General features: G+C 34.2%; 1 protein-coding gene across 4 annotated transcripts in view; it reads left to right on the top strand.

The window, feature by feature from the left end:
- The first annotated feature begins 15,949 nt into the window (after positions 1-15,949).
- Positions 15,950-25,947, top strand: part of LOC143235987 (uncharacterized) — a 67,539-nt gene continuing 57,541 nt past the window's right edge. For 2 of the 4 annotated variants that reach the window (XR_013019416.1, XR_013019415.1), the window contains exons 1-3: positions 15,957-16,128; positions 17,302-17,438; positions 18,325-23,399. Coding sequence is in view for 2 of the 4 variants with exons in the window: in XM_076474139.1 (XP_076330254.1) it covers positions 18,561-20,114 (1,554 nt within the window). In the remaining 2 variants the exon portion in view is untranslated. Of the gene's footprint in view, positions 16,129-16,336; positions 16,377-17,301; positions 17,439-18,324; positions 24,623-25,947 lie in introns of those variants that run through there. The other 2 variants (XM_076474140.1, XM_076474139.1) reach the window with 2 other exon arrangements.

Raw genomic sequence — 25,947 nt, 5'->3', positions numbered from 1 at the left:
TCTTTTCATGATTGTACCTATGGTCATTATGGCGTGAGATATTGTGCGAGTCGTACTTGAAAAGTTTTCACAACCACACAAGTACAATAAAAATAATTTCATAGAACAGACTTATTAGAATGTGTTATATAATATAACACTTATATGCGTGTACTGTGAAAATGAAATACCTTAGATTAAAGACTTTCCCTAATTGGATAGGCATGGGCATCCCTAATTTAAAATTACAGTTAATGGAAAGCAATTAATCGGAAATACCCGCCAGTTAAAGACGCTTGCCTTAACCAAGCAGCCCTGGTGTTACTTTTATAAAGCATCGACAGGCGAAAGTGCGAAACATATTTGGCAGCACTATCATTTGGTTTGGTTTGAATTTCATGTAATGCTATACGAGGGCTATTTGTGCTATCCAGCCCTAATTTAACAGTGTGAGCATAGAGGAAAGGCAACTTGTCATGATCACTCACTGTCAACTCTTGGGATAATCTTTTATGAACAGATTGTGGGATTAAGCATAACATTATGACGCTTCCATGACTATAGTGACAAGCATGTTTAGTTGGACGGGAATTTGACTTAAGAAGTACTCCTCGTCTTGAGCAACTGACAGTTGAAAACAAAGTTAAACAAAGCACTTGCATAGATTCTGAGATTGATAAAACAAAAGATAAATTTAAACCCTGGGCCAAATAATATTAGCTCAAAGATTTTGAAGGAGGTCGAGGACTGGATATATGAGACACTTGCCACGATTTTTTGTAAGTCCTTGAATAGTGGACAAGTACCAACAGATTGGAAATCAGCTAATGTCACTTTTTTCTTCAAAGAAGGTAATAGATGTTGTCTCAGTAATTATAGTCGTGTTAGTTTTACATCAGTCGTGAGTAAGGTTTTGGAAACCCTAATAAAAGATACTTTACAAAGTCATTTAACAAAGTTTAGAACTTTATTGAATAGTCAATATTGTTTCACTCAGGGAAAATCTTGCTTTACAAATCTTTCGACTTGCTTGGAAACTGTTACTGCATATCTAGATGAGGGTAAGGGTGTAGATTTGGTGTACCTGAACTTTCAGAGATAATTTGACAAAGTACCACATAAAAGGCTTGTAAAAATGTCATCTCTGCAGGTGTGGAAGATAAGTTTGCAAATGTGATAGAAAATTTACTGGATGGAAGAAAACAGAACGTTGTTATAAATGGCCTTCAGTCAAATGGATTAATGTTGCAAGTGGTGCACCTCAAAGCTCAGTCTTAGGACACAGATGAAGAAATGATCAATAACTTACTTAAATTTATTGATGATATTAAGGTCTTGTATGTTGCTTGCTGTGAAGAGGATGCTGCTGCTTTACAAAAGAACTTAGACAATTTAGTGAGTTAGGCAAATAAATGGTTGATGGGTTTTAACTATGATAAATGCAAGATATTGCATGTAGGTTATCATAATTTATGTTATGAGTATAATTTAGATGGGAATGACCTTAACAGTGTAATGAAAGAAAAGGATCTTGGTGTAATGGCTGATCAGTCTCCTAAGCCATCCGAGCAGTGAGTTGTCGTCAGTGGTAGGGCATATAGGATTTTAGGTTCTATCAACATAAATACTGAATACAAGTCTAAAGAGGTTATAATTTCATTGTACAGGATACTGGTTAGGACACATTGGAGTATTGTGTTCAATCTTGGGCTCCTTTCTTTAGGAAAGACATCAAATTGTTGAAGAAGGTTCAGAGGAGTGTTACTAAAATGGTACCTGGGATGGAGGGGTCGTCATATGAAGAGAGATTAAGATCCTGAAAACTGTTTTTTATTGAAAAAATAAAGAATTATGGGGGATCTGGTTGAAGTGTTTAAGATTGTAAAAGGGATTAATAATGCTGATGCATCAATATTTTTCATACTTAACGGCGACAATTAGGGAACTAGTGCACACAAATATCAATTTAGACAAGTTCAAAGCCGTCTTCAGCTGAGGCAATTTCATTTTCAAATAGGGTGGTTGACCTATGAAATGGGTTGCCTTCGGATGTTGTAGAAGAAATAAATTTGAGTGAGTGTAAAAGAAAGCTTAGATGTATGAATGATAAGGGCTGGGCTTTAAGCTTGATTTCTTTTTCTAATGTATTTATTTAATATTTTTAATTGGATTTAGAGGATGGAACAGCTGAGATGGACCAACAAGTTTCTAAATGTTTGCAACTTTGATGTTTAAGACGAATGTTAATATTTATAGTTAAGTAATTAAGATAGAGTTGAAAAGGAGTTCGTCTTTCTAGTAATATGCGATACCATAAGCTTATAAATCACATTGGACTAAACAATCAGACCAGAAATCCTATTTATATATGGTTTCAGGCATAACTGTCTATGATTTTGAATTACAGGTGGAAAGAAACCAGTTATAGTACTCGTCGTCTGAAGTAGTTACTGTTAACTGAATGGTAGGGTTGGCTAACACTCTTATAACACATTTACTGCTGAAAGAGCGAAGCGAATTTACTGGCAGCCCGTCTTGAATTGGGTTAAGAGGATAGATAATAGGGCTACCAAATCATAAAATTTGATAGCTCTACTTCTATGCTGATAGTCTGCAATTATATGTACAATATAATGTTGCACCGCGCATACTTGCTGTGTTTTACTTCTCACATTACGGTTGGACATGGATACACCCCAGAAAGATAAACTACGGCATTGTACAAAATTAAAGTGTCTTGTGGCAGATTGCCACAACATTCTTTTCTCAAGTAGAATATTATTCCCTTGAGAATTTAACGTACACCTGATATTTTCCTACCCATGGCTTAGACGAGTGTGAGATTCTATATAATACAGAGAGAAAAAGGGAAAATTAGTTTCTTCTTTCACTACCGCAGAGAAAGTAACTTCATTGGCTTACTACTAGCAGGAAAACTGAAGAAAGTAACAACTTATGATCACCTTAGTTACAGAGATACTGCTATAATAATGACAAAAAGACAACAACAAAAACTATCAAATCTCTGTAAGTATTAACGTTTTTTGTTTATTGTTTCCTTTTCTGTAACAATGGTTTTACGGCTACGAATACATGTAAAGGTTTTTGCGAAACAATAATGATAAACCGTATTGCTTAACGACATCTTAGCTTAAGATGTTTGTTTCTGAAATTCGTGCAAAGCTACACGAGGGCTATCTACGCTAGCCGTCCCTAATTTAGGAGTGTAGGACTAGAAGGAAGGCAGCTAGTCATCACTACCCACCGCCAACTCTTGGGGTAATCTTTTACTAACGAACAGTGGGATTAACTACACATTATCACGTTCCCACAGCTGAAAGGGTGAACATATTTGGTGCAGAGGGGATTCGAGCCCACGACCCTCAGATTGCAAGTCGATCGCCTTAACCACCTGGCCATACCGGGTGATTAAGATGTTTGAGTCTTGAATAGGGTGATAGTTTACTTACGGCCCAGCTGCTACTGAAAATGTACAACTTTAATGAGTTAACTCAAACACCCAAAAAGGCAAAACCAGAGGGCAGATCTACCCCAATTTTGAGCCAGCAGCGAAGAGCCTCTTAAATTAGGAAATAGAAACTTGAGTATAACCATCGATGAAAGCTACTGTTTCAGTTTTGAATTTAATGGTCGTGGTTAACATTGGAAATAAGGTGTCACTAATTCGTCGGCCTCCCCACCACCCCTCCCAAAAAAAAAAAATTCAATTATGTTCCGCCGTCTAGGCCCCTTACAGCAAACACGTCAGCTCTAAAAACATTATATACGTGAAATCTCACATATTTACAACACTAAAAATGTATGTAAATAAGAAAGACAAGGCATAAATAAGGCCAACTAGTAAATTCAATAAAGGAAGGGCCCGACATGGCCAGGTGGGTTAAGGAGTTCTACTTGTAATCTAAGGGTCGCGGGTTCGAATCCCCGTCGCACCAAACATGCTCGCTTTTTAAGCCGTTGGGGCATTATAATGTGATGGTCAATCCCACTATTCGTTGGTACAAAGAGTAGCCAAAGAGTTAGCGGTTGGTGGTGATGACTAGCTGCCTTCCCGCTAGTCTTACACTGCTAAATTAGGGACGGCTAGCGCAGATAGCCATCGTGTAGCTTTGCGCGAAATTCCAAAACAAACAAACACTAAAGAAAGAACGAAACGTCTGAAAAACAATAAACTCCGGTTATTATTCCTACAGTAATGAACTACAGAATGTTCCATATATACTGGGCTTTCGTGTTTTTCATTGTACATTCTAAGGTTTTTTTATCTTATGTGTTTCTTTGTGCGACATTTTTAAAATTTTATTTCCTGGAAAGAAGTTAATATTTATTTCAATAACTGAAATTTTAGTGTGCGTTTTTTTCAATAAGTAATTCTTTCAAACATTTGTTATTTCAAACCAGTATCATCGTTTATGTCTGACTATTTTCTGATTAATGCATAAACATCATATAACATAAGGAATAAAATATTACAAAGCATGTCATAATGTTGTTACTAAACCATCTTCATTTAATCACTTTGAAAAGAAACGTGTCAATGCATTAACTCGCATTTACTTGAACCATCTTGATCCTACTAGTGCTCGTAAGATAGATATTTAATTTTAAATGTTTTGGTACGTAAAGTGGGCAGGATTGTTAAAACTAACATTAATTAACCTTCTTACCTCTGATGTTCATTCTGCCTGTCTTTGAACATATCTGTTCCGTGATAGAATAGCAAAATAAAATACACAGGTGCTCGACGGTAGAAACGCCTGCAGCATAGAACGAGCGTGCTTCAAAATGTGTTATGCATGGACTTCAGGAATATTTACGCTCACAGACCCTGTTCTTAACGTATGACAAATTATACACTCATACGACTGCGCACGCGACCTGTTTAAAATATTAAGATAGTTACATTTCACGCTTATACCAAATTGTTTTTTTTTGTGTGTGTGTGTGTGTAGATTCTGAAGAATTATTAGGTCAAAATATTTTTCTAGAAACTTAAATTGTTGAAAAAGAAAAGTGCATATTCATTATTCATCTAAATTATCGAATATCATAGGAATTATAAATAGAATAGCTTTAATGTTTAAACGAGGCACAGTAATATCCATCAAAATTTACCCTGTGTTACGAAACAAAATAACGTCTAAACGACATTGCTGAACCAGGAAACAATACGAAGAAATTGTCTAATTAACACGTAACGTATCTTAGGATATATGTCTAATAAACATGAAATCTGTCAAACAACGCTCTAGTTTCCAATGTGTCTAAAGAGATGTCGAAAGAAAATAATATTTCTGTTATTCAGAGCTACTAAATCGTTAAATGTACGGTACATTAGGCTTAATCTTGTTTTACGTCTTCGGGTGTGTGTTTGTTGAGTGTGTGTTTTTCTTATAGCAAAGCCACATCGGGCTATCTGCTCAGCCCACCGAGAGGAATCGATACGTCTTCGGAGTATATTGCAAGTTCAAACCACAGATATGTGAACTAGCATTTCGGATCAGTTGCTTGTGCGTCACAAGTTACTCTAAATTAAGCGTTTGTTTTTTATAAAATCAGATTTCGTTAGCTTGACCCACCTTCAGCTAAAAATCAATCCAAAATTATAACCATAATTCACAGTTTAATTTGAAAATTTTCAGGACGACTCATTAGACTGAATAATACTTTTCAAAAGACAGTACTTTTCAGTGTGAGAATGTCAGGGCTACTTTCTTTTCTCTCGCTTTGTGATAGGTCAAAACCCATTAGGCCTTTAATGCATTTATAGAACTTATCAACTGAGCTAATCGAAATCCGTTTTAGTACAAACTTTAAATACGAACTTAAGAAAAGACACATAGGTAAATCCAGAAAAGAATGGGTTTCTACATACTTTTATGCCTTAAGAAGTTGTTTGAGCCTAAGCATTTTCTCACCATTATAAAACAACACAAAATGTTGCATCCAGTTTGCATTAAAATCTTTCTTTAGACAGCTAAGGATCTTTGTACACTACACATTACAATTTGATTTCACCATATCTGAATATAGACCCCTGGCGGTATAAAAGAAGGTTCTGAAGTTTCTGAAAACACAGTAAATAGATATCGGAATTAATGGTCAAGAATTTTGATATATGGTTCTAAGGGGAAGTTATATTTCAAAAATTGAATTGAAAAATAGACTTTAAAATATGCGTCTTTCAGTTTGTTTCTTTCAGAATTTTCGCGAAAAGCTGCACAAGGACTATATATCTACTTACAGACGTCCCTAATTTTCAACTGATGCACTAGGGGGGAGGCAGCTAGCTACTCACCAGCACCTACAAGCAGCTCTTTAGCTACTCTTGTCTGACCGAATAGTGGGATTTCATTACAACGCTTGTAGCGTAATCCCAGCTACGACGGACCTACTTGATAACATAATTTGTTTGTTTCGAAATGAAAATTAAACGTAAGCTTCCAAAAAAAAAAAAAAAGAGAGAGAGAGAGAACTTCGTGACAATTAAAAATGGTATATAATACTCTGATGTAAAGAATAACACTCTTTATGTATATAACATGAGTAATTTAATACCACTACCTTGAAGATACCAAACTCTGACAAGATTTACAAGATTGAAGTAATAATGTATAGTCTAATTAACTTTCAAATTAGCTGTACTTTCAAATCAAGAACATAACTTCTCTAACTGAAGGTAAAAATAGTTATCGTGAAAATAAAGTTTAGATTGTAAGGAAAAGTAATGATACTTTACTAGCTGCCTTCCCGCTAGTCTTACACTGCTAAATCAGGGACAGCTAGCGCAGATAGCTCTTATGAAGTTTTGCGCAAAATTCAAACAATCAAATACTTTGTAGTCATACATCTGTGACTTTCCAAACATATTTAATTGAAAACCTGTGTTTTTTTGTTTTATATTATATAGCCTAGTATTTTATCAACAGATCACTAATGATAACTATGTGTTTATACAAAATTTTCTGTGAATTCAGTTCGTAATATATATAAAAAAAAAGTGATAAGGAAAAATAAATCTGATGGTTAGAAACAAACTTTCAACTAAGTTAATCACTGAGCTCGAGATTAAATTATTGCACGAAAGTTTAAAAAAACATCATTAAAATAAAGGTCCGACATGGCCAGGTAGTTTAGGCGTTCGACTCGTAATCCGAGTGTCGCGGGTTCGAATCCCCGTCACACCAAACATGCTCGCCCTTTCAACCGTAGGGGCGTTATAATGTGACGGTCAATCGCACTATTCGTTGGTAAAAGAGTAGCACAAGAATTGACGCTGGGTGGTGATGACTAGCTGCCTTCCCTCTAGTCTTACACTGCTAAATTAGGGACGGCTAGCGCAGATAGCCCTCGTGTAACTTTGCGCGAAATTAAAAAACAAACAATCAATTAAAATAAAATTGATGGTTCAGCCTTTTTCATAATATATAGAAAAATTAAACAAGGATAGCGAAGTTAGTATTTAAAAACAATACCTAAAACGAACAAATGGATCACAGTATCTGGTTACAATTTCCTTTAGTTTTATTAAAAGCTGGAATAGCACACATAACTTAAACATTTTACGAACGTTACATGCACAATCAATAATTTTTCTCCACATACTTTTTTTTGTCATATCGATTATAACAACTACAAAATGCATCATCGAATTTCTGTAAATGTCATTCGACAATGACCTGCAGTTCGCGTGCGGTCTGGCTTGTAGGCAATATTCGTCATACCTACTAACCCAGAGATTCCAAAGATAAAATAGTTATAAAATCATAAAGCGAGAGAAGTACTTCAAACATTTTCATCAGTGAAGTTTGTATGTTAACTTCATAAGGGCTAATAGTAGTATAAAACAAAGAATATAATTGACCCTATTCTCAGCTTCGACATTCATTTTATACTTGATTTAATTAAAAGACTGGTGACGAAGAGGTTTTCAGTGCTAGATTAAAATGTTTTGTTAAAACTTGATTAAACGTTTCCTAGCCAGTACTGCTGTTTCTACACATCTATTCGGATCTGATGAATTACTAATGAGTTTCTACGAACCGTATGTGAGCAATATTTATAAGGTCCCAATCAACGTAATTTTATCTGTAAAAAACACCACATATGTAACTTTTTAATTTTCTAGCATAACTTTATACAAGTATGAATATGTTTGCGCGCGCGCGAGTGCAATTTTTGTTATTTTATGATGAACATGATTAGTTTGTTATTTTCAATTTCGCGCAAAGCTACACGAGGGCTATCTGTGTTAGCCATCCCTAATTTAGCAGTGTAAGACTAGAGGGAAGGCAACTAGTCATCATCACCCACCGCCAACTCTCGGGCTCTTCTTTTACCAACGAATAGTGGGATTGACCGTCACATTATAACGCACCCACGGATGAAAGGGCGAACATGTTTGGTGCGACAGGAATTCCAACCCACGACCCTCGGATTACGAGTCGAACACCTTAACCCACCTGACCATGTCGGGTTAAAAGTTGAATAAAAATAGATTCTTCCCATAGGATTGTATGCCTTGTTTCTGGTTACAAGTTTAAGTATTACTCACCTGAATGCCCTGCATGACCAAGTGGGTTCAGCCGTGGGTGCGTTATAATTTGACGGTCAATCCCACTATTCGTTGGTAAAAGAGTAGCCCAAGAGTTGGTGGTGGGTGGTGATGACTAGCTGCCTTCCCTCTAGTCTTACACTGCAAAATTAGGGACTGCTAGCGCAGATACCCCTCGTGTAGCTTTGTGCGAAATTCGAAAACAAATACACACCTCAAATAAAAAAAAAATTCCCTACACATCTTTGGCCCACTGAATGTGTTCTTCAACTTGAAACCATTAAAAATTAACTCTTTCTGTCCTGTTTTGAGCAAATTTCACCTAATTATTTATTTAAAACACAGACCAGCTTTGTGTAATGTATCTACAACTGTCTGTACTGTTATGTAACATCTAGCTGCTGAGTCAGTGTCACAACAGGTATTCTATGATTTTCAATTGACATACAGTAATCGTTGGTTTCCCTTCTGAATGATGATATGCTTTGTACAGGTGTCCAAGTAAACGTACTAGTGGCTTGAAAAATACGTATTTCCCATTACGATTTTAACATTTTAATTCATGTGTATGTTTGTATTTTGCTGTAACAAAAACCACATCGTGCTATCTGCTCAGTCCACCGTAATCCATGTGTAACAATACGCTGTAATTGGCTAGCTTTCATTCATACAGTGGCTCTTAACAAAATTGAGTATTTGCATGTCTTCTGAGAGTGCTTACTGTGGCTCATCAACAACTTAGAGAACTTCAAAGTACTTGATTCACTGACAATAACAAAGGAGAAGACAGTGCATGAGATCACTTTATCTAGTACAGGCTGGAAAACTAGTCATTCGTATTCTAGATCACACGAATGATCACCATATGGAATCAATGCGTAACATTGAATCAAGAGGAGTGACTTATATTAATTTATAGCATTTGTTTTGTCTTGTCATAAGTATAATATTACACATTTTGACTATCATTTATATTTTCATTTTTAGTGTAATAATTTAATTATTATTAGATAAGGCCACAATATAATGTTTTATCTTCTAGGTAAATTAATAAAGTATTTGCAGTTTCACTTGAGTGACATCTTATGCGACAGTGGGTTAAATGGCCTGGTTAGAGATCACTATGGGCTCAGGTATAGCCCTCGCTGATTTTGAATTACTGAGCGAAGAGATAACATTCAGCGGGCAGCATCCATCTCCACAAAAGATTTGACAGGTTTTAAATTGAATAACGGCATTAACTGTTTTATAACACACACATTTAAAGTACAGAACATGTCAATGACATCGCTGAAGGAACTTTGGACCTTCTAAATCGCAGCTTGATACGTTAAACATTTTTTCAGGCCCATTAAAAAAATTTAGATTTCTGATAAAAAGTAAGCTAACTAACTATACAGTTCACAATTATTAAAAAGTAACTTGTCATTTAATAAAGTCAATATTGTACAATAAACTGACTAAAAGAACAATATCATAAGAAAATACACACACATTACCTCACATAGGGGATGAGGAGGGATTTCAAGTCCGAGCATTAAGGCAGGCACTGGAAAATTTTGACTATTTTTCCTACGTTAACGCTTCATGTAGAGAACAAATAAAAGTTCTATCCTGAAGTACCACATTTCTATGTGCAGCATTGGTAGTCAAATTACTACATTCAATCAATAACTTGCTGCTACAATTTTGACGATATTTTCAGCCATAATTCCAAAAATATCTCATAAGGTTAGGTCAGTTAGGAAAGTTTAGGAGAGTACTAAATTTGGCCCTGCATGGCCAGGTGGTTAAGGTGCTCGACTTGCAATCTGAGGGTCGTGGGTTCGAATCCTCGTCACACAAACATATGAGTTTTTTTTTCAGCCGTGGAGGCGTTTAAATTTAGTTCTTCTATGCATATATTACTAACTAGTTTAAACTGAGTGTTCAAAATAGTCTTATTCTCTCTCACTACTTGGGCCTGGTATGGCCTAGCGCGTTAAGGTGTTCGACTCGTAATCCGAGGGTCGTGGGTTGGAATTCCTGTCGCACCAAACATGTTCGCCCTTTCATCCGTGGGTGCGTTATAATGTGACGGTCAATCCCACTATTCGTTGGTAAAAGAGGAGCCCGAGAGTTGGCGGTGGGTGGTGATGACTAGTTGCCTTCCCTCTAGTCTTACACTGCTAAATTAGGGATGGCTAACACTGATAGCCCTCGTGTAGCTTTGCGCGAAATTCCAAAACAAACAAACAATCCCTCACTACTAAAATATCAATCTGGGATGGATCCAATTAAAATAAACTAAAGGAGACAAAAGTCTTTGATAAAAGTTTTCATAAATAGCATAAAAGAAATTTAGAGCATCGTAAAGTTTTATTTACGTGATAGGCCTCGCCCGGTGGCTCAGCAGTAAATCTGAACGCTTAAAGCACTTATAGTTTGGTTTCGATATCCATAGCGGGCAGAGCACAGATAACGCATACAACAAATAAATAACATAATAGTTATCTATGCTCTATCCACCGAGGGGAATCAAGTTCTGGATTTTAGCATTGCAAGTCAGTGAAGCTGCTGTCAACCAGTAAAGGACACATCTTAAGTCATTGTAAAGTTTGTTTAGAATTTTCGCGCAAAGTTACACGAGGGCTATCTGCGCTAGCCGTCCCTAATTTTGCAGTGTAAAACTATTTTGCCAACAAATAGTGGGATTGACTGTCACTGTCACATTATAATGCTCCCACGGCTGAAAGGGCGAGCATGTTTGGTGTGATGAGGATTCGAACCCTCAACCCTCGGTTTACAAGTCGACTGCCTTAACCACCTGACCGTGCCGGGCTGCGTTGTAGAGTAAATATGCAGTAAGCACCAGAAAACTTGGACGTACGTCCGGCAAAAATTGTACAGAATTAAGTTAAAAACAAGAACTCTAATCTCATGAAAACGTTATTCAAACATATTGTATATTATTGGAAAGAACTAGGGAAATGGTAAAGAAAAAAAAAAGAATATACAATCAAATACTACTTTGTCATATGAAAACATACTACACCAGAATGTATCTCAGAACGGCTGGTATGGGTATTAACACTTTTATTGATAAGCAGATAACAACGTGGGTGTTTTCCATGGTTATGTTGTGTTTATTTGATTTGCAGTGTTCAAAAACGTGTGAAGGTGTTTTTTGTGTTCTAGTTTCCATTTTTCTACTTGTCTCTCCAAAATAGAAGTCGTGACAATTGTTGCATTGTATTTTATAAATTATGTTGTTGTTGTGTTTGTCAGTGTAGTTTTTACATAGTATGGATTTTAGTTTTGCACCTGGTTTTTGAATAAATTTGGTGTTCACTGGAATGTTGTGTTTTGTTATTTTTTTTTTTCAAATGTTGATTATTTGGTTATTGAAGCCTGCAAGATAGACTTAGAACTTTATATCTAATACCCCAACCCATTGATACCCCCCCCCAGCAACTAGTTAGCAACCCTTATAGAATTCACTACCACCAAAACTAATTTTATGTTCAATAACCAAAACTACCTACAAATGAATAGCCTAAGTATGGGGAATCTCGTGTCACCAGTTCTAGCCAACATTTTTAGGACACAGTAAGAATCTCAAGCGATCAGTTCAGCCTTACACCCCTCACTATGCTGATACAGGTGTGTTGATGATACAGTTGCTAGATTCACATCTACAGAACACACACTTAGTTTTTTCAATCACATTAACTCGACACACCCCAACATTAAGTTCACCTGTGAACAGGAAAAACTAACCAAATAGTATTTCTTAACCTCAAAATCACTAGAACTGATACACAATTCAAAACAGAAATCCACAGAAAAATCACCCATACTGGATTATACATTACTTGGGACTCAGCACAGGAAGCAAAATAAAAACTCAACATATTAAGAAACCAAATGAACACAGCCACAAAACTATGTCAACCTGATAAAATTAACGATGAAATCAACAAATTAAAACAACACTTCATCAACATCAACAAATGCCCTCAAAAAACCGTGGAAAAAATTACACGCACACACACACCTAGACCAACAACAAACAAACAATAATAAATCCCAAGATACAAGAAACATTGAAACCTTTTATTGCTGCATTCCATATGTTCCCGACATCAGCGAAAAAAAATCAACATTTGGAAAAATCTTACAACAAAACACAACATTCCAGTAAATACCAAATTTATTCAAAAACCAGGTACAAAAATAAAGTCCATACTATGTATAACTACACTGACAAACACAACAACACAATTTATAAAATACAATGTGATAATTGCCACAACTTCTATATTGGAGAGACAAGTAGAAAAATGGAAACTCGATTCAAAAAACACCTTCACACGTTTTTAAACACTGCAAATCAAATAAACACAACATAACCATGGAAAACACTCATGTACTAAGTAGGCCAACTCATAGGCTTCTCGTTTACCAACGAATAGTGGGATTGACCGTCACATTATAACGCCCCCACGGGTTAAAAGGCGAGCATGTTTGGTGCGACGGAGATGCGAACCAGGGAACCTCAGATTACGAGTCGCACGCCTTAACCCACCTGACCATGCCGGGCCAATTGAAAAGAAGTAACAAAATGAAAAGATTGAAATGGATATTGAACCAACAAAAGTGTAATCATTAAAGCTAGAAGTGTTTGTTAATTAAGGTTAAATCCAATTTCAAAGTGTTAAGAAACAATCAGCCCGCATGTCCAGGTGGTTAAAGCACTGAACTCCTAATCTGAGGTTCGCGGGTTCGCATCTCCGTCGCACCAAACATGCTCGCCTTTTAACCCGTGGGAGCGTAATAATGTGTAGCCCAGGAGTTGGCGATGGGTAGTGATAATTACCTGCCTTTCCTCTAGTATTACACTACTTAATTTGGGACGGTAGCGCACATAGTCCTCGTGTTGCTTTGCGTGAAATTCCAAAACAGAAACAATCGACAACTGCTTATTTGATGGGAAGAGGAGAACTTTATCTTAATCAACGTACAACATTTAAAGTGAAGCATAAGAGAGATAACGTAAAAGTCTGGGGTTTCGTCCTAGTTAGTAATGTCAGTAATCTATATAGAATTGATCGTCCTCTTACTGTTTACAAATACATGCAGAAATTAATCTTCTAGTAAGATAGTGTTCCCAAGCATGCATCAAGTGCAGTCAAACGATATTCTGACGATAAATGGACTAACAGAATACTTATAACCATGGTTGTTGTTTTTTAAAATAAGTCTAGATACAGGTATTTTCGATGTTGTATGGGCGTATATCAAATCTGCAAAAGTTAAAGTAGCGATCTAACAATATGTTTATTTTTAGGGAGAAATACAAAACGTTTGAAACAATATATCCCAATCATCTGTTGATAAACAACATAAAAACAAATTTTCATGCTTGGTGTAAAGTAAAGGGCTCATACATAATTTATTATACAACTTATTCGCTTTTATTTTGCATTTCCGTAAAAATGTATTACACTATTTATAAATTCACTGTCTAGTTGCCATTATGTGTTGTTTGTAGTTATTTTTATTACTATAGGTGAAAATGTTCATACTATTTTGACCTAATCTATGCAATAACTTGGGGTAGGCGTAGCCTAGTAGTTAGTGTGTAGAGCTACAGATTAAAGAGCCCAGGATTTCGAGATGTAAAGTCAGTGAATACGCCATTGTACGTTAGTTACAAAAGTATTTATGCACCTCGTTATTCAGTTTAAAGAGCCGGAACAAATGTTTGCCCTCCTTCTTGCAGTAGTCAGACATTAAGAATAGCTAAGCTTGAATCTTTGAATTTCTGTCTTAGCTGTTTACAGTACATGGCCAAAAGTATGTGGACACCTCTTCTAATTAGTGGGTTCGGCTATTTCAGCCACACTTATTGCTAACAGGTGTATAAAATCAAGCATACACTCAGGCAAACTCCATAGACAAACATTTACAGTAGAATTGGTCGTACTGAAAAGCTCAGTGAATTTTAACATGACACTCTCATAGGATGCCACCTTTCCAACAAGTCAGTTAGTCAAATTTATACCCTGCTAGAGCTGCCCCGGTCAACTGTAAGTTCTGTTATTGTGAAGTGAAAACGTCTAGGAGCAACAATATCTCATCTACAAAGCGGTAGGCAACACAAACTCACAGAACGGGATCGCCCAGTGCTGGAGCACGTAGCGTGTACAAATCGTCTGTCCACAGTTGCAACACTCGCTACTGAGTTCCAAACTCCCTCTGGAAGTAACGTCAGCACAAGAACTGTTCGCCAGGAGCTTCATGAAATGGGTTTCCATGGCCAAGCAGCCACACACAAGCCTAAAATCACTAAGCGCAATGCCAAGCATCAGCTGGAGTTGTGTAAAGCACACCGCCATTGGACTCTGAAGCAGTGGAAACGCGTTCTCTGGAGTGATGAATCACGCTTCACTATCTGGCAGTCTAACAGACGAATCTGGGTTTGGCGGATACCTGGAGAACGCTGCCTGCTTGATTGCATAGTACCAACCGTAAAGTTTTGTGGAGAAAGAATAATGGTCTAAAACTGTTTATCCTGGTTTTGGCTAAGCTCTTTAGGTCCAGTGAATGGAAAACTTAATGCTGTAGAATACAATGGCATTCTAGAGAATTGTGTGCTTGCAAATTTGTGTCAACAGCTTGAGGAAAGCCCATTTTTGTTTCAGCATGACAATGCCCCCGTGCACAAAGTGAGGTCCATAAAGATATAATTTGCCGAGGTTGGTGTGGAAGAACTTGACTGGCCTGCACAGAGCTATAACCTTGACCCCATCGAACATCTTTGGGATGAATAGGAACGCCGACTGCGAGCCAGGCTTTCTTGCCCGACATCAATGTCCGACCTCACTAATGCCCTTGTGGCTGAATAGGGATGAATCCACACAGCCATGTTCCAAACTCTAGTGAAAAGACTTCCCAGAAGAGTGGATACTCTTATAAAAGCAAAGGAGGGGCAACTTCATACTAATGCCCACGATTTTGGAATGAGATGTTCAACAAGCACATTTGGGTGTGATGGTCGGGTGTCCACATACTTTTGGCCATGTAGTGTATTTCATGAATGCATAAGATACCATTGAGATTTAAAATTCCAATCCCGCTTTTCTACAATTATTTAAACAATTATAAACACGTTTAAATGAATCAATCAAAAACTACAGAAATATACGTGGAATTTGTACTTTTAACGCCTTGAGGAGTTAATTTCTTTTACAAAAAGATAAGCTTTCCAAAGAGTAGTCCAATAAATATATGTTTTCGTTTGAAAAAAATTGATTTTTGTTTGTATATATCATAGTTTTTGAACATATATATATTAAATTAAATTATTAGACTCTTGTTATTTATACAATACGTAAAGCTTCTCCTAAAACAAAAGAGAGGTCGTTTTCTCTTCCAGAGAGGAATGAAAATTTAGGAAAGTGTAAAGATTGGAATTGTTTGTTAATGTTAATAATATGATTATTGATAGAAGAAAGTGTTATAAGCATTCAGTTTCTTACGTTGAGTATTTTAAATATAACCTTTTCTAGTCGTTTGCTTCGAAAATAAAGGTTTGTATCGCATGTGTATTTATGTACATATAAATTAGTTTTTTTAACTATTGATACGTCGTTAGGCTAGCCCATTACCCATTATTTCATTTACTAGGGCTGGTCGTTAGTTTAGGCTGTTTTTGTTTTCTGATATATCTGATGTAGAAAATGTTTCGCATGCCTTTTGATTGAATTTCATTTATTTATAACACGTGCATGGCCGAAGTTGACGACTTCATGGGAAGCTCAGATGTTAAACTTTAAAGGTATTGACATTTTGCTAAATTAAGTTAGGAAGTTGAAGCTGAAGCATATATCCTTATAATTAAACCTTTAATATTATCATTATAAACCAGAACTTCAGGATCAAAATGTACTCTTAATATTTTTCCCATTAAAAAAAAACAGTACAGCTAGACTTTAGATATTATTAAACAAACAATCAGAACCAGAATGTCTTTTTAAATTTTTTGTCGTGTACAAATTACATGATACAGAGTCTAGCAGATTATGCACTCCTAATAGTTATCAAAAATGTTGACCCATGTAATGTAATGGTATATTAGCATTTTCCGTTTGCAAGTAATGTTGTATGTTTGTAAGTCATATAAAAATATTTTAAAAACTTTGTCCTGTTTGTTTCATAATAATAACATATGCTTGCAGTTAAATGAGGCTAATTAGAAGTATGTATTGTTTTGAAGTTTAAAATATTATATATGCCTTCACTAATGTATAGAGAAGCTTCAAAAATGTGTTTGATTTAGGATATTGAATCCTGCCAGAAAAAGTTTTTCCATTATAAACAGCAAAAAGAAAAAAATATAAAAAAAGTAGAGTCCATAAGATGTTTTATTTGTATTAGTATCTTAATTAAAATAGCTTTATACTTCATGTATTGATTATTTTGTTTCAATTGTAGTATTTTAAACACTTAAGAAAATGAGGAGAATCTTACTCTTAAGTTTATTTAGCTTATTTTTAAAGACATTTGTTAAGATTAGACTGCTTTTGGCAAATTTGAAGAGCTTAAAAAGATAACACCTCCTTGATTTTGATCTCTATCCTAAAGTTTAATAAAAGATCATTAGTAGTAAACTGATGGAAATGATAATTATGATTTGTTAAAAATGCTTGAATGTCAGTGAAGTTTCAAGTGATTGAAGGTTTGCTTTTGTTTTTACGTTTAAGGAGAGATGCAGAGAGACGTACAGTTATTGGCCTGCAAGATGAATTAGTAGGATTTTTTTTTGAGCTATAGATGAGGACTGTACAGAAAATCTATTTCAAAAAGTGAAATTCAGTCATTGTTTGTCATCATAAAATAGGTAATATTTTTTTCATTACTTTTTTATGGTACTTCAGTTATGTGAATGAAAGTTTCTCTGTAGACAATTATATTAACTTCACATACTCCTTTAATAAAATTCTTTTACAAGTTTAACAGGTTACGTTACTGAAGTACAAGTGGAAATATTCAGAAATGTATAATTAAAATATTTGCTTTTCACAAGCAGAGGATGGAAGAAGAATTTATTTTTTCATATTAGATTAGAGCAACTTGCAGTTTTCCTAAAGGAAATTTTTCTGAATTATGTTTTGTTTCATTATTTACCTGAATGGTATATCACAATATATTGAAATTTGCAGATACAAAAAGTTGTTTAAAGCTGAGACTTGGTAAAAAAGGTTAAATTGAGAAAAATCTAACTGCATTTGATGACAGTTTTCATATTTGGAAACTTTTTATGTTGAGAAGTGTGCACTTGAGTTATAACAATGTGTGAATTTGTTATAATCTGAAGGAAAAGTATATTAGTATTTGAGTATAATAATAAAAACTAGTATGTCTGTTTATAAGGAATTTGCAGCTACTGATTTGTGTGGTGAAAATAATGGAGTTAAAGTGTTATAACCTATTTTAAGTGGCTATTATTTGAAGACTAAATGTTTATCCTGCATTAAAATTTTTATAGTACTAGTATTCAATCTGTGTAATCTTTTTTACATTCTTTAAATGAATATTGTACTTGTAGATAGTCTCCTCATCTGATGATAAGTTTGAAACATTAATATTTTGTCAGTATTATTGACAGATTATTTGAAAATATGCTTCTATTTTATATGAAATTGTACTTTTCTTTATTTGATGTTGTATAATATATAAATGAATGAATATTCCATTAATTGCAGTTGTATGTTTTTATTTATCAGATGCCACAAGTACATGTGATTGAAGGAATCAAATAAAAGAAGAAACCCAAGATGACTGTAGGAATAGAGATAATGTTTACCTGTTTGTGCTGTGAAAAAGAATTGTGCAGACAGATAATTATATATATATGGATAAAATGAATCAGCAAATGAAAGAATGTTTACAAAGTAAGGAGTAATAAATTTGATATGTATTTCAATACTGCTAATTATACGTAGTTAAACACAGTTTCACCATGGCTGCTGCAGTTTCTGTTGCTAATGATGTTCAAACTGAAATACTTAGAGATAATTCTGAGTCTGTTTTTATAACTTCAAAGGTGTCAGAAGAGTTTGAAAATAAAATATGTACCAGAAGTAGGAGTGCTGGTCAACTTGCAGTTGGTGTCACTTCAAAGGTTCCAAACAAAATAGGTAAATATAAAGAAAGGGAGGAAGTTTCCAGTAGTTCTTCAGCTAATGAGAATTCTAAGTTAAAGGAAGAGATAGTAGAAGAGTTTGAAGTTGCTGGAAATAGTTCTGATTATGATGATGACGATGGTGAAAAATTTGAAACACCTCTTGAATTAGTTGAAGTTCAATATAATGACCATGAGGATTTTGATAATGTTGTAAAAAGTTTACTAGGTTTTGATGACCCTGGGAATTCTTGGCATTTAGCTAGAGGCTATTCTAAGCATAAGAAGAAATGTAAAAAAACGTCACGTGTTAATAGAAAGGGTCCATATACTTGTGAGGAATGTGGAAAGGTTATTCGTTTTAGACAACAATTTGATCAACACATGCTGAGTGACCATGGAATTGCTAGGCCTTATTCTTGTCCAATCTGTGGGCAACAGTTTAAAGTACATAGATCGGTAGAAAGACACATAGCACTTCATGCAATGGAATGTTCCTCTTCAGATGAAGGCATTCACAGTTATAATAGTACAGATGTTAAATGGCAGAATAATAATGATTCAACATATTTTCCCACTGGGCCAACGAGTCACTGTAAGATGTGTGCTAAACCTATTATTCTCCAGAAAAATAATAAAGGAGACAAACCTTTCACACAGTTATGTCAGATGTGCAAACAAAAAATTGTTCAGTCTCAGTTTTACCAAAGTGAAAAATTCCATGCTAGTCAGTTGGCTTCCTTCAAATGTGAAACATGTAGTTTGCAATTTAAAGATCAGGACTGCTGGAAGAAACATTTGTTAGAACATACAAGTAGTGAGAAAAAAACAAAAAAGTGTGAAATCTGTTCAAAAACTTTTGTTAGCAGCCGGTTGAAAGCAAGGCACATTATGTCAGAACATATTAACTCTGAACTAAAGGACTGTAAGAAATGTAAAGCTTCTTGTAAATGTGAAGCTGGTTCCAAAAAGAATCAAGTTGGTCAAACCAAAGAGGTCATTGGAATACAGAAAAATCTCAATGAGTCAGGTTCAAGGAAGATGCCTTATACTCTGTTGAAAAGTACAACTGAACAACATTCTCATAAAAAAGACCTACCTAGCACTGAGCCAAAAATATTTCATTGCATGTATTGCAAGTTTCGCCACCATGATAGAGAAAAACTGAACTTACACATAAAAGATAAACATGCTCCTAACAGAGTAATCCAGTGTGATGAATGTTCTCATACATTTGTTCAGGAATCAGGATTAAAAAACCACAAACGAATTCACACTGGAGAGTGCTCATATCTCTGTCCCATTTGTGGGCTGTCCTTCATAACCCAGGGGAATGTATTCAGTCATCTTCGTATCCATCCCAACAGTACTAAAAGTCTAGTGGAGCTGTAGAAATGTGTGCTTTGTGTGTAATAAGATTTTAAATTGAAAAATATGATAATCTCACTTGTGATACTCTCAGGTACAGTCATGAACTTCTACTTAGTAAAATTTAAATTAGAATAACAGGAACAAATCTAGACTCATTTTTATGCATTTAAACATATAATATTTTCATTGACAAGGAGCCATACATTGTGTTTATTTGCTATTTTGTTGGATGTTTACTAATTTATGTCCTAAAAGTATGTGTGAGTCATTTACCTCCAACACTTCGAAAACAAAGTTCACAGTTTGAAAATGGTAACTAGATTTGTTCTTGCCTTCTTTACTTAGTAACTTAAACAAATACTAAGTTCAGAATTCTTTTCTTATTAAACTTGTATGCAATATTTTTGGTCTGAAAGAGTGCAAAAAAAATTGTTTCCATATGGTAAGATGTTTTACTTTTTTTTGTGCTGTGTATTTTAACTTCTCCAGAAAGTACAGTTAATTCAATATCTGCCAAAAGAAACCACAAAAATGTGAAAAACTAAAACATGATTTTAGGTCCTTTGTTGCTTTATATTGTAAGGTTGATTTGGCAAAACTAGTGAAATTGGGCATTAAAAGTTACTTAAGAATTTTGTTATTATTACATTGTTGGTAATGTGGTTTCCTCTTGCTTGTTGAAAGAATGATTGAAATGTGTTCCACAATTTAGGCTTTACATGTGTGATGTGTTTAAAATAGGATACGTTACAGGATTCTAAAAGTTTAATTTTTCTACATTTGAACATTAGCAATTTGCAGTGAAAGCTGACAGCCTTATGAGCTACTATAAAATTAGATTTTTGAATGGGAAATTTTTTATTTTAAGTTATAGCATAAACTTATTTTTTATTTTTTTTAACTTGAAAGCCGGTTTTGTGCAAGATTCTGTATTTCAGCCGTGTCATTAGAGAGCAACTTTTTCAAATGTATGTTTTTGTTACACTGACTCCATGACTTAGCCTGACTCATTTCATCACTTTTAGGATTTGTTTTTAAGGAATTATTCATTCTTGTTCAAAGCAAGTTGTTAGAAAGGACTTTAAGATGGATCAAAGGGCACCCAAAATTTAACCCCATGACTCTTAGGAGCTTCTAAAAAATCTGAGTCATTAATTCTGTTGCATGTAATATTTTCTTAATCTTGACTAGAGCTGGTTAATTAGTGGAAGTTTATAAGTGTGTGATCACTGGGCTCATTAATTATTGTGTGAAAAATGAAATGATGCAGTCGTGTGTCGGCATATCATCGCTGCATAACACTTCTCACTATATTATCAATTGAATACTATGTTATCCAGAAATATCTTGCATATTCTATGTTAATTATTTAAAAGTTTACTACCTACATATAGTGTGACAACTCTCTCTGTTTAGGAACTAACTTGTCTACATTAGTTTCAATTAGTGCAACTCAGCAAAAAGACAGTGGATTTTCAGAAATTGTTTCTTGATACACAACACACAAGGCAATTTTCTTAAACTGGAAAAGTGACAAATACATTAGCACTATGAGTACTGCATAATGAAGTATAATCATACACAACTGGCTATTAACATTAATATGAGACACCAATAGATTCTGAACTACAGTTACATCTAGTACATAGATAGCTGTTGTACAGACGCTGTGTACGTTGATAGCCATCCCTTAACAAACTCTGCAGTTAAATATTTATACATTGCAGCTCAATATATGTGAATGTCACATGTTTACAATATGTCACATAACTGCAAAACAAATCATTCAACAATAAATACCATTTGTGTTCAAAATCATGTGAACTGTTGTGATGCATCATAGATTAGACTTTCAAAAAGCATTATACAAAATGTAAATATTATACTGAAAACTTACTATGAAAGTGATAAGTTATTTGTGGGTAAGGTAGTATGTACTTCATATTATGTTAATAATGTCACATTCTTGTAATGATCTTTTGTTGGATGGGTTCTTGTAAATCATATGATGAAAATAATTCAAAGCTCAGTCAACATAACAGTAACAGAAGTTTATTTCTGCAAGTTGTTTTTCCTCTGGTATGCTTTTCTAACATGCAAGTTGTAGGCTTAAGTAATTTTGTAAATAATGCTTAAATGAAAGTACCAGAACTAACATAAAAAAAAATTTACTTGTACAATTTTACGACTCAGTACTCGAGTAACTGAATATATGTACTAACTAACACTGAGCCAAATCCTGCATTGTAACTAAATACTTCACTATACTAAAACTGACTCGTATAACACACTTCTGACTCAGTACTGGTTCATTATTCACTATGCTCTCTGAAAGCAAAACACTGATCCTTGTATGTATAATCTGGCTTCTCTTTTGATACTCCCAAAATTAACTAGGGTTTTGTGAAGGTCACATATAGAATGTTCTAGGCCAACTCTTAACATCATATACCTTCAAGTTAAAATCCAAATTAAAACATTGAAAATATAGACTACAACAATATGTACTTCATATCATATAATAATTATTTGCTAATAAATACCTGGGTCTGAAAGAAAAAACTATTACTAACTTCATGCCTCACACATAAAACTTGGATAATTAGAATATCAAAAATAGTAATAGTATGAAATGCTTGTTTTGATTAGTTAATTATTTTTGAGTTGTTGCACTAATTGGTGAAGCCGAACAAGTATGAATTAATCAAAAAATAATGAGAAATCACAGTGGCAGTATCTTGATTGCTTCAATAATAGGAATAATTTAAGAGTAGTAATCAGAAAGGGTAATTTTTGATGAATTAATTATTTTTGTGGTGTTAATTGGTTTAATTATTATTTTAGTGACACTAATTGCTGTATTCAGTGCTCTCATATAATCTAGTTAATTACCTAGCTCTAGTCTTGATAAGATGGTGACTCATCATGTAAGTTCTGATAGAACTGATAATAATTAAAAACTTTTGGTGATTTCTGACATGACCTAGCAGTTTTTTAATGTGAACAAATGAAAAGTTATTTTTTTTGTTTGGGATTTGGTTGAAAAGTGCAAGTTTTTATTTAAGTTAACAACAAATTCCCATTACACTTAAGTAATCACAAGTTAATGTTATTGGTGTTTTTATTTTTTCTGATGTTTTATGCAGTAAATATCTGTAGATCTAAATTTTCTTATAATAGTCAGTTGGGTATCTCATTAAGAGGAAAAGGTTTGGCTCGATGTGTTTTCTGAGTAATTTTCAACAAAATTGGCTAATATCCAAAAGTCAAGAAGACACAGCAGACAAATGTAGATGCAGCAACTTGGCAAGTAATTTAAAATGTTACAGTATGTGACTGATACCTCTTACTTCTTACAATAAAGCATATAATGTTTTGATTCCCTTTTGAGTTTATACTAAAGATTTATCTTATGAAATGTTACCTCTTGTGTTTCTAGTACCTATACAGATTTTTTGATTTACATAATATGAAGTATATCAGTGAATATTTTCTTATTTAAGACTTAAAATGTGTTGTTTTTTTTCAAAAGTCATTTGTGCCTGAAATAAGATTCTGTGGAAAACTAGGTATTGTAATGCATTTCTTTGTTAAAATGTGAAATAATCTGTAAATGGACTTGTAAAAATGTATTTTAATATTAAATTAGATTTTCTGAAAAACTAAGAAAAACATCTATCATGTCTACCATTTCTTGTTTTCCTCTATATTGTGTGTGTTTATTGACTGTATCACAGCAGTTTGTGCCATTTTGTTATTTGTAAATGCATATGTTGTATTTTTAAAATACAATAATTTTGTGTAGTCTATATAGAAGTTCATATTTTCCCTTCAATAACAAAAAATTTCATGCTGTGAATACTTATATGAGATCATGAAATGTTAATAAAATATCCTCACACACGATACACCCAGAAGCTATGATGGTAAGTTAAGATGATCTGGATATTACCAGAAGAAGACAGAATTATGATCTAGAAAGACCTAATGAATGACACATATATAGGTCCATGTATTTGTGCGTTAGGACTAACTACTAGTACCGTTGTCACATTGTCATTTCTTTAGTCATGGAGAATATTTTTCACACTTGTTACTTTGTCATAATTCAAAATAAGATGGTAGATAAATAATAATCTTTTTTTGGAATATGTGAACAACTTTGAATTTTTGGTATAAGACAGATGTTTCAATTTCATTGATTTTGGCTTTGTATTTATGAATATGAATCTAAAGAATGTGAGAGCCAAGGTGCTTATTAAATTCAACTTTTACAAATGTGAGGATGTATATGCTTAAAGGTTTGCTGTCTCGTCAAAGCACTAACAAAATGCCTTATACATAAGGTATTGCACTTACATTATTCAAGGTGCAATCATGAATGCTGATTTTTCTTAATGTTTCTGATGCAAAACACCGTTACCTGCATAGTGTTATTGTTATCAGTGAAGAAAATGAAACCATGTATGGATTGATTGATTTGTATTATTTACCATATTTTATTTCATATAAAGTTTATATCCTGAGCCTACCTGGTATTGAATTTCATGTGTATTTAGTGATAGAAGTTGCAGAAGAATTTGCTTAGTAGAGTCTTTGGATGAAGATTAAAATTTCAGTGGTAAACGACCTGGCATGGCCAAGTGGTTAAGGCACTCGACTCATAATCCCTGTCACACCAAACATGTTAGCCCTTTCAGCCGTGGGGGCATTATAATATGATGGTCAATCCCACTATTCACTGGTAAAAGAGTAGCCCAACAGTTGGTGGTGGGTGGTGATGATAAGCTGCCTTCCCTCTAATTTTACACTGCTAAATTAGGGAGGGCTATCTGCACTAGCCCTTGGGTAACTTTATGGGAAATTTAAAACAAACAAACCTTCAGAGGTAAACTGATAATACATGAACATATCTTTAAAAAATGTCATGTACAAATACCATTTCTGTAGCTAGAATACTTCAACACTTTCTGGTCTCATTGATTTAAAAATCAAATTACACATTAGGCTGTCTGCTTTTGGCATTATAAGCCATCAAGCCTACAACTAACCTAACAAGTACTTTTAGGCTATACTTTATACTTCAAATATGTGATCTCTAGAGTTTATAACCTCTGTTGTTTTTTTGTTTTTTTTTTCATTGTGTGACTGGGCTATTTCCTCATATAACTGTTTCAGATTTTGTTAGTTTGTATCATTGAATTATTTTTTTATATAATGGCATTAGTTTTTGTTAGCATGACTGAATTATATCCTTTCATTTTCTAACCGTTTCTGTCTGTGAATTTGTATGAAAATATTTTTTTACCATTACACTTTTAGAGCGTAATAAATCTGTAATTGCATGAAACCAGAGGAACTAATTATATGCATATTTTGTCGCATTAGTTTGTAAGTTACGAATAACACCACTGTATTGACATGAAATTACAGAAGTTAATTCTTTTTGTTGTTTCACGGCCTCAATGCTTATATCGTCCACACGTGTTTATGAGGAGGAAAGTCGGTTTCATATTTTAAAAGATTTAACTTAAACTCGTTAGATGTCGCCTGTCGTCAATTTAATCACATTTTTGTGTAGTATGATATGGTGAAATTGTATTTAGCACTGTGATATACATCATGTGAAGCGTAAATGTGAAAGTAAATCTCAAAGTGTGTGTGTGTGTATGTTTTCTTATTGCAAAGCCACATCAGGCTATCTGCTGAGACCCCGAGGGAAATCGAACCCCCTGATTTTAGCGTTGTAAATCAGTAGACTTACCTCTGTACTAGCGAGGGGTTAAATCTCAAACTATAATTATATTCTAAATTTCACACACAATCCACGTTTATCGGTTGTTTTTTTTTATTT

The sequence above is a fragment of the Tachypleus tridentatus genome, chromosome 13, assembly GCF_004210375.1.
Source record: "Tachypleus tridentatus isolate NWPU-2018 chromosome 13, ASM421037v1, whole genome shotgun sequence".
In the NCBI taxonomy this organism is placed as follows: Eukaryota; Metazoa; Arthropoda; class Merostomata; order Xiphosura; family Limulidae; genus Tachypleus; species Tachypleus tridentatus.
The sequence above is the reverse complement of the archived record's forward strand: the minus strand, read 5'-3'. Positions and strand labels throughout refer to the sequence as shown.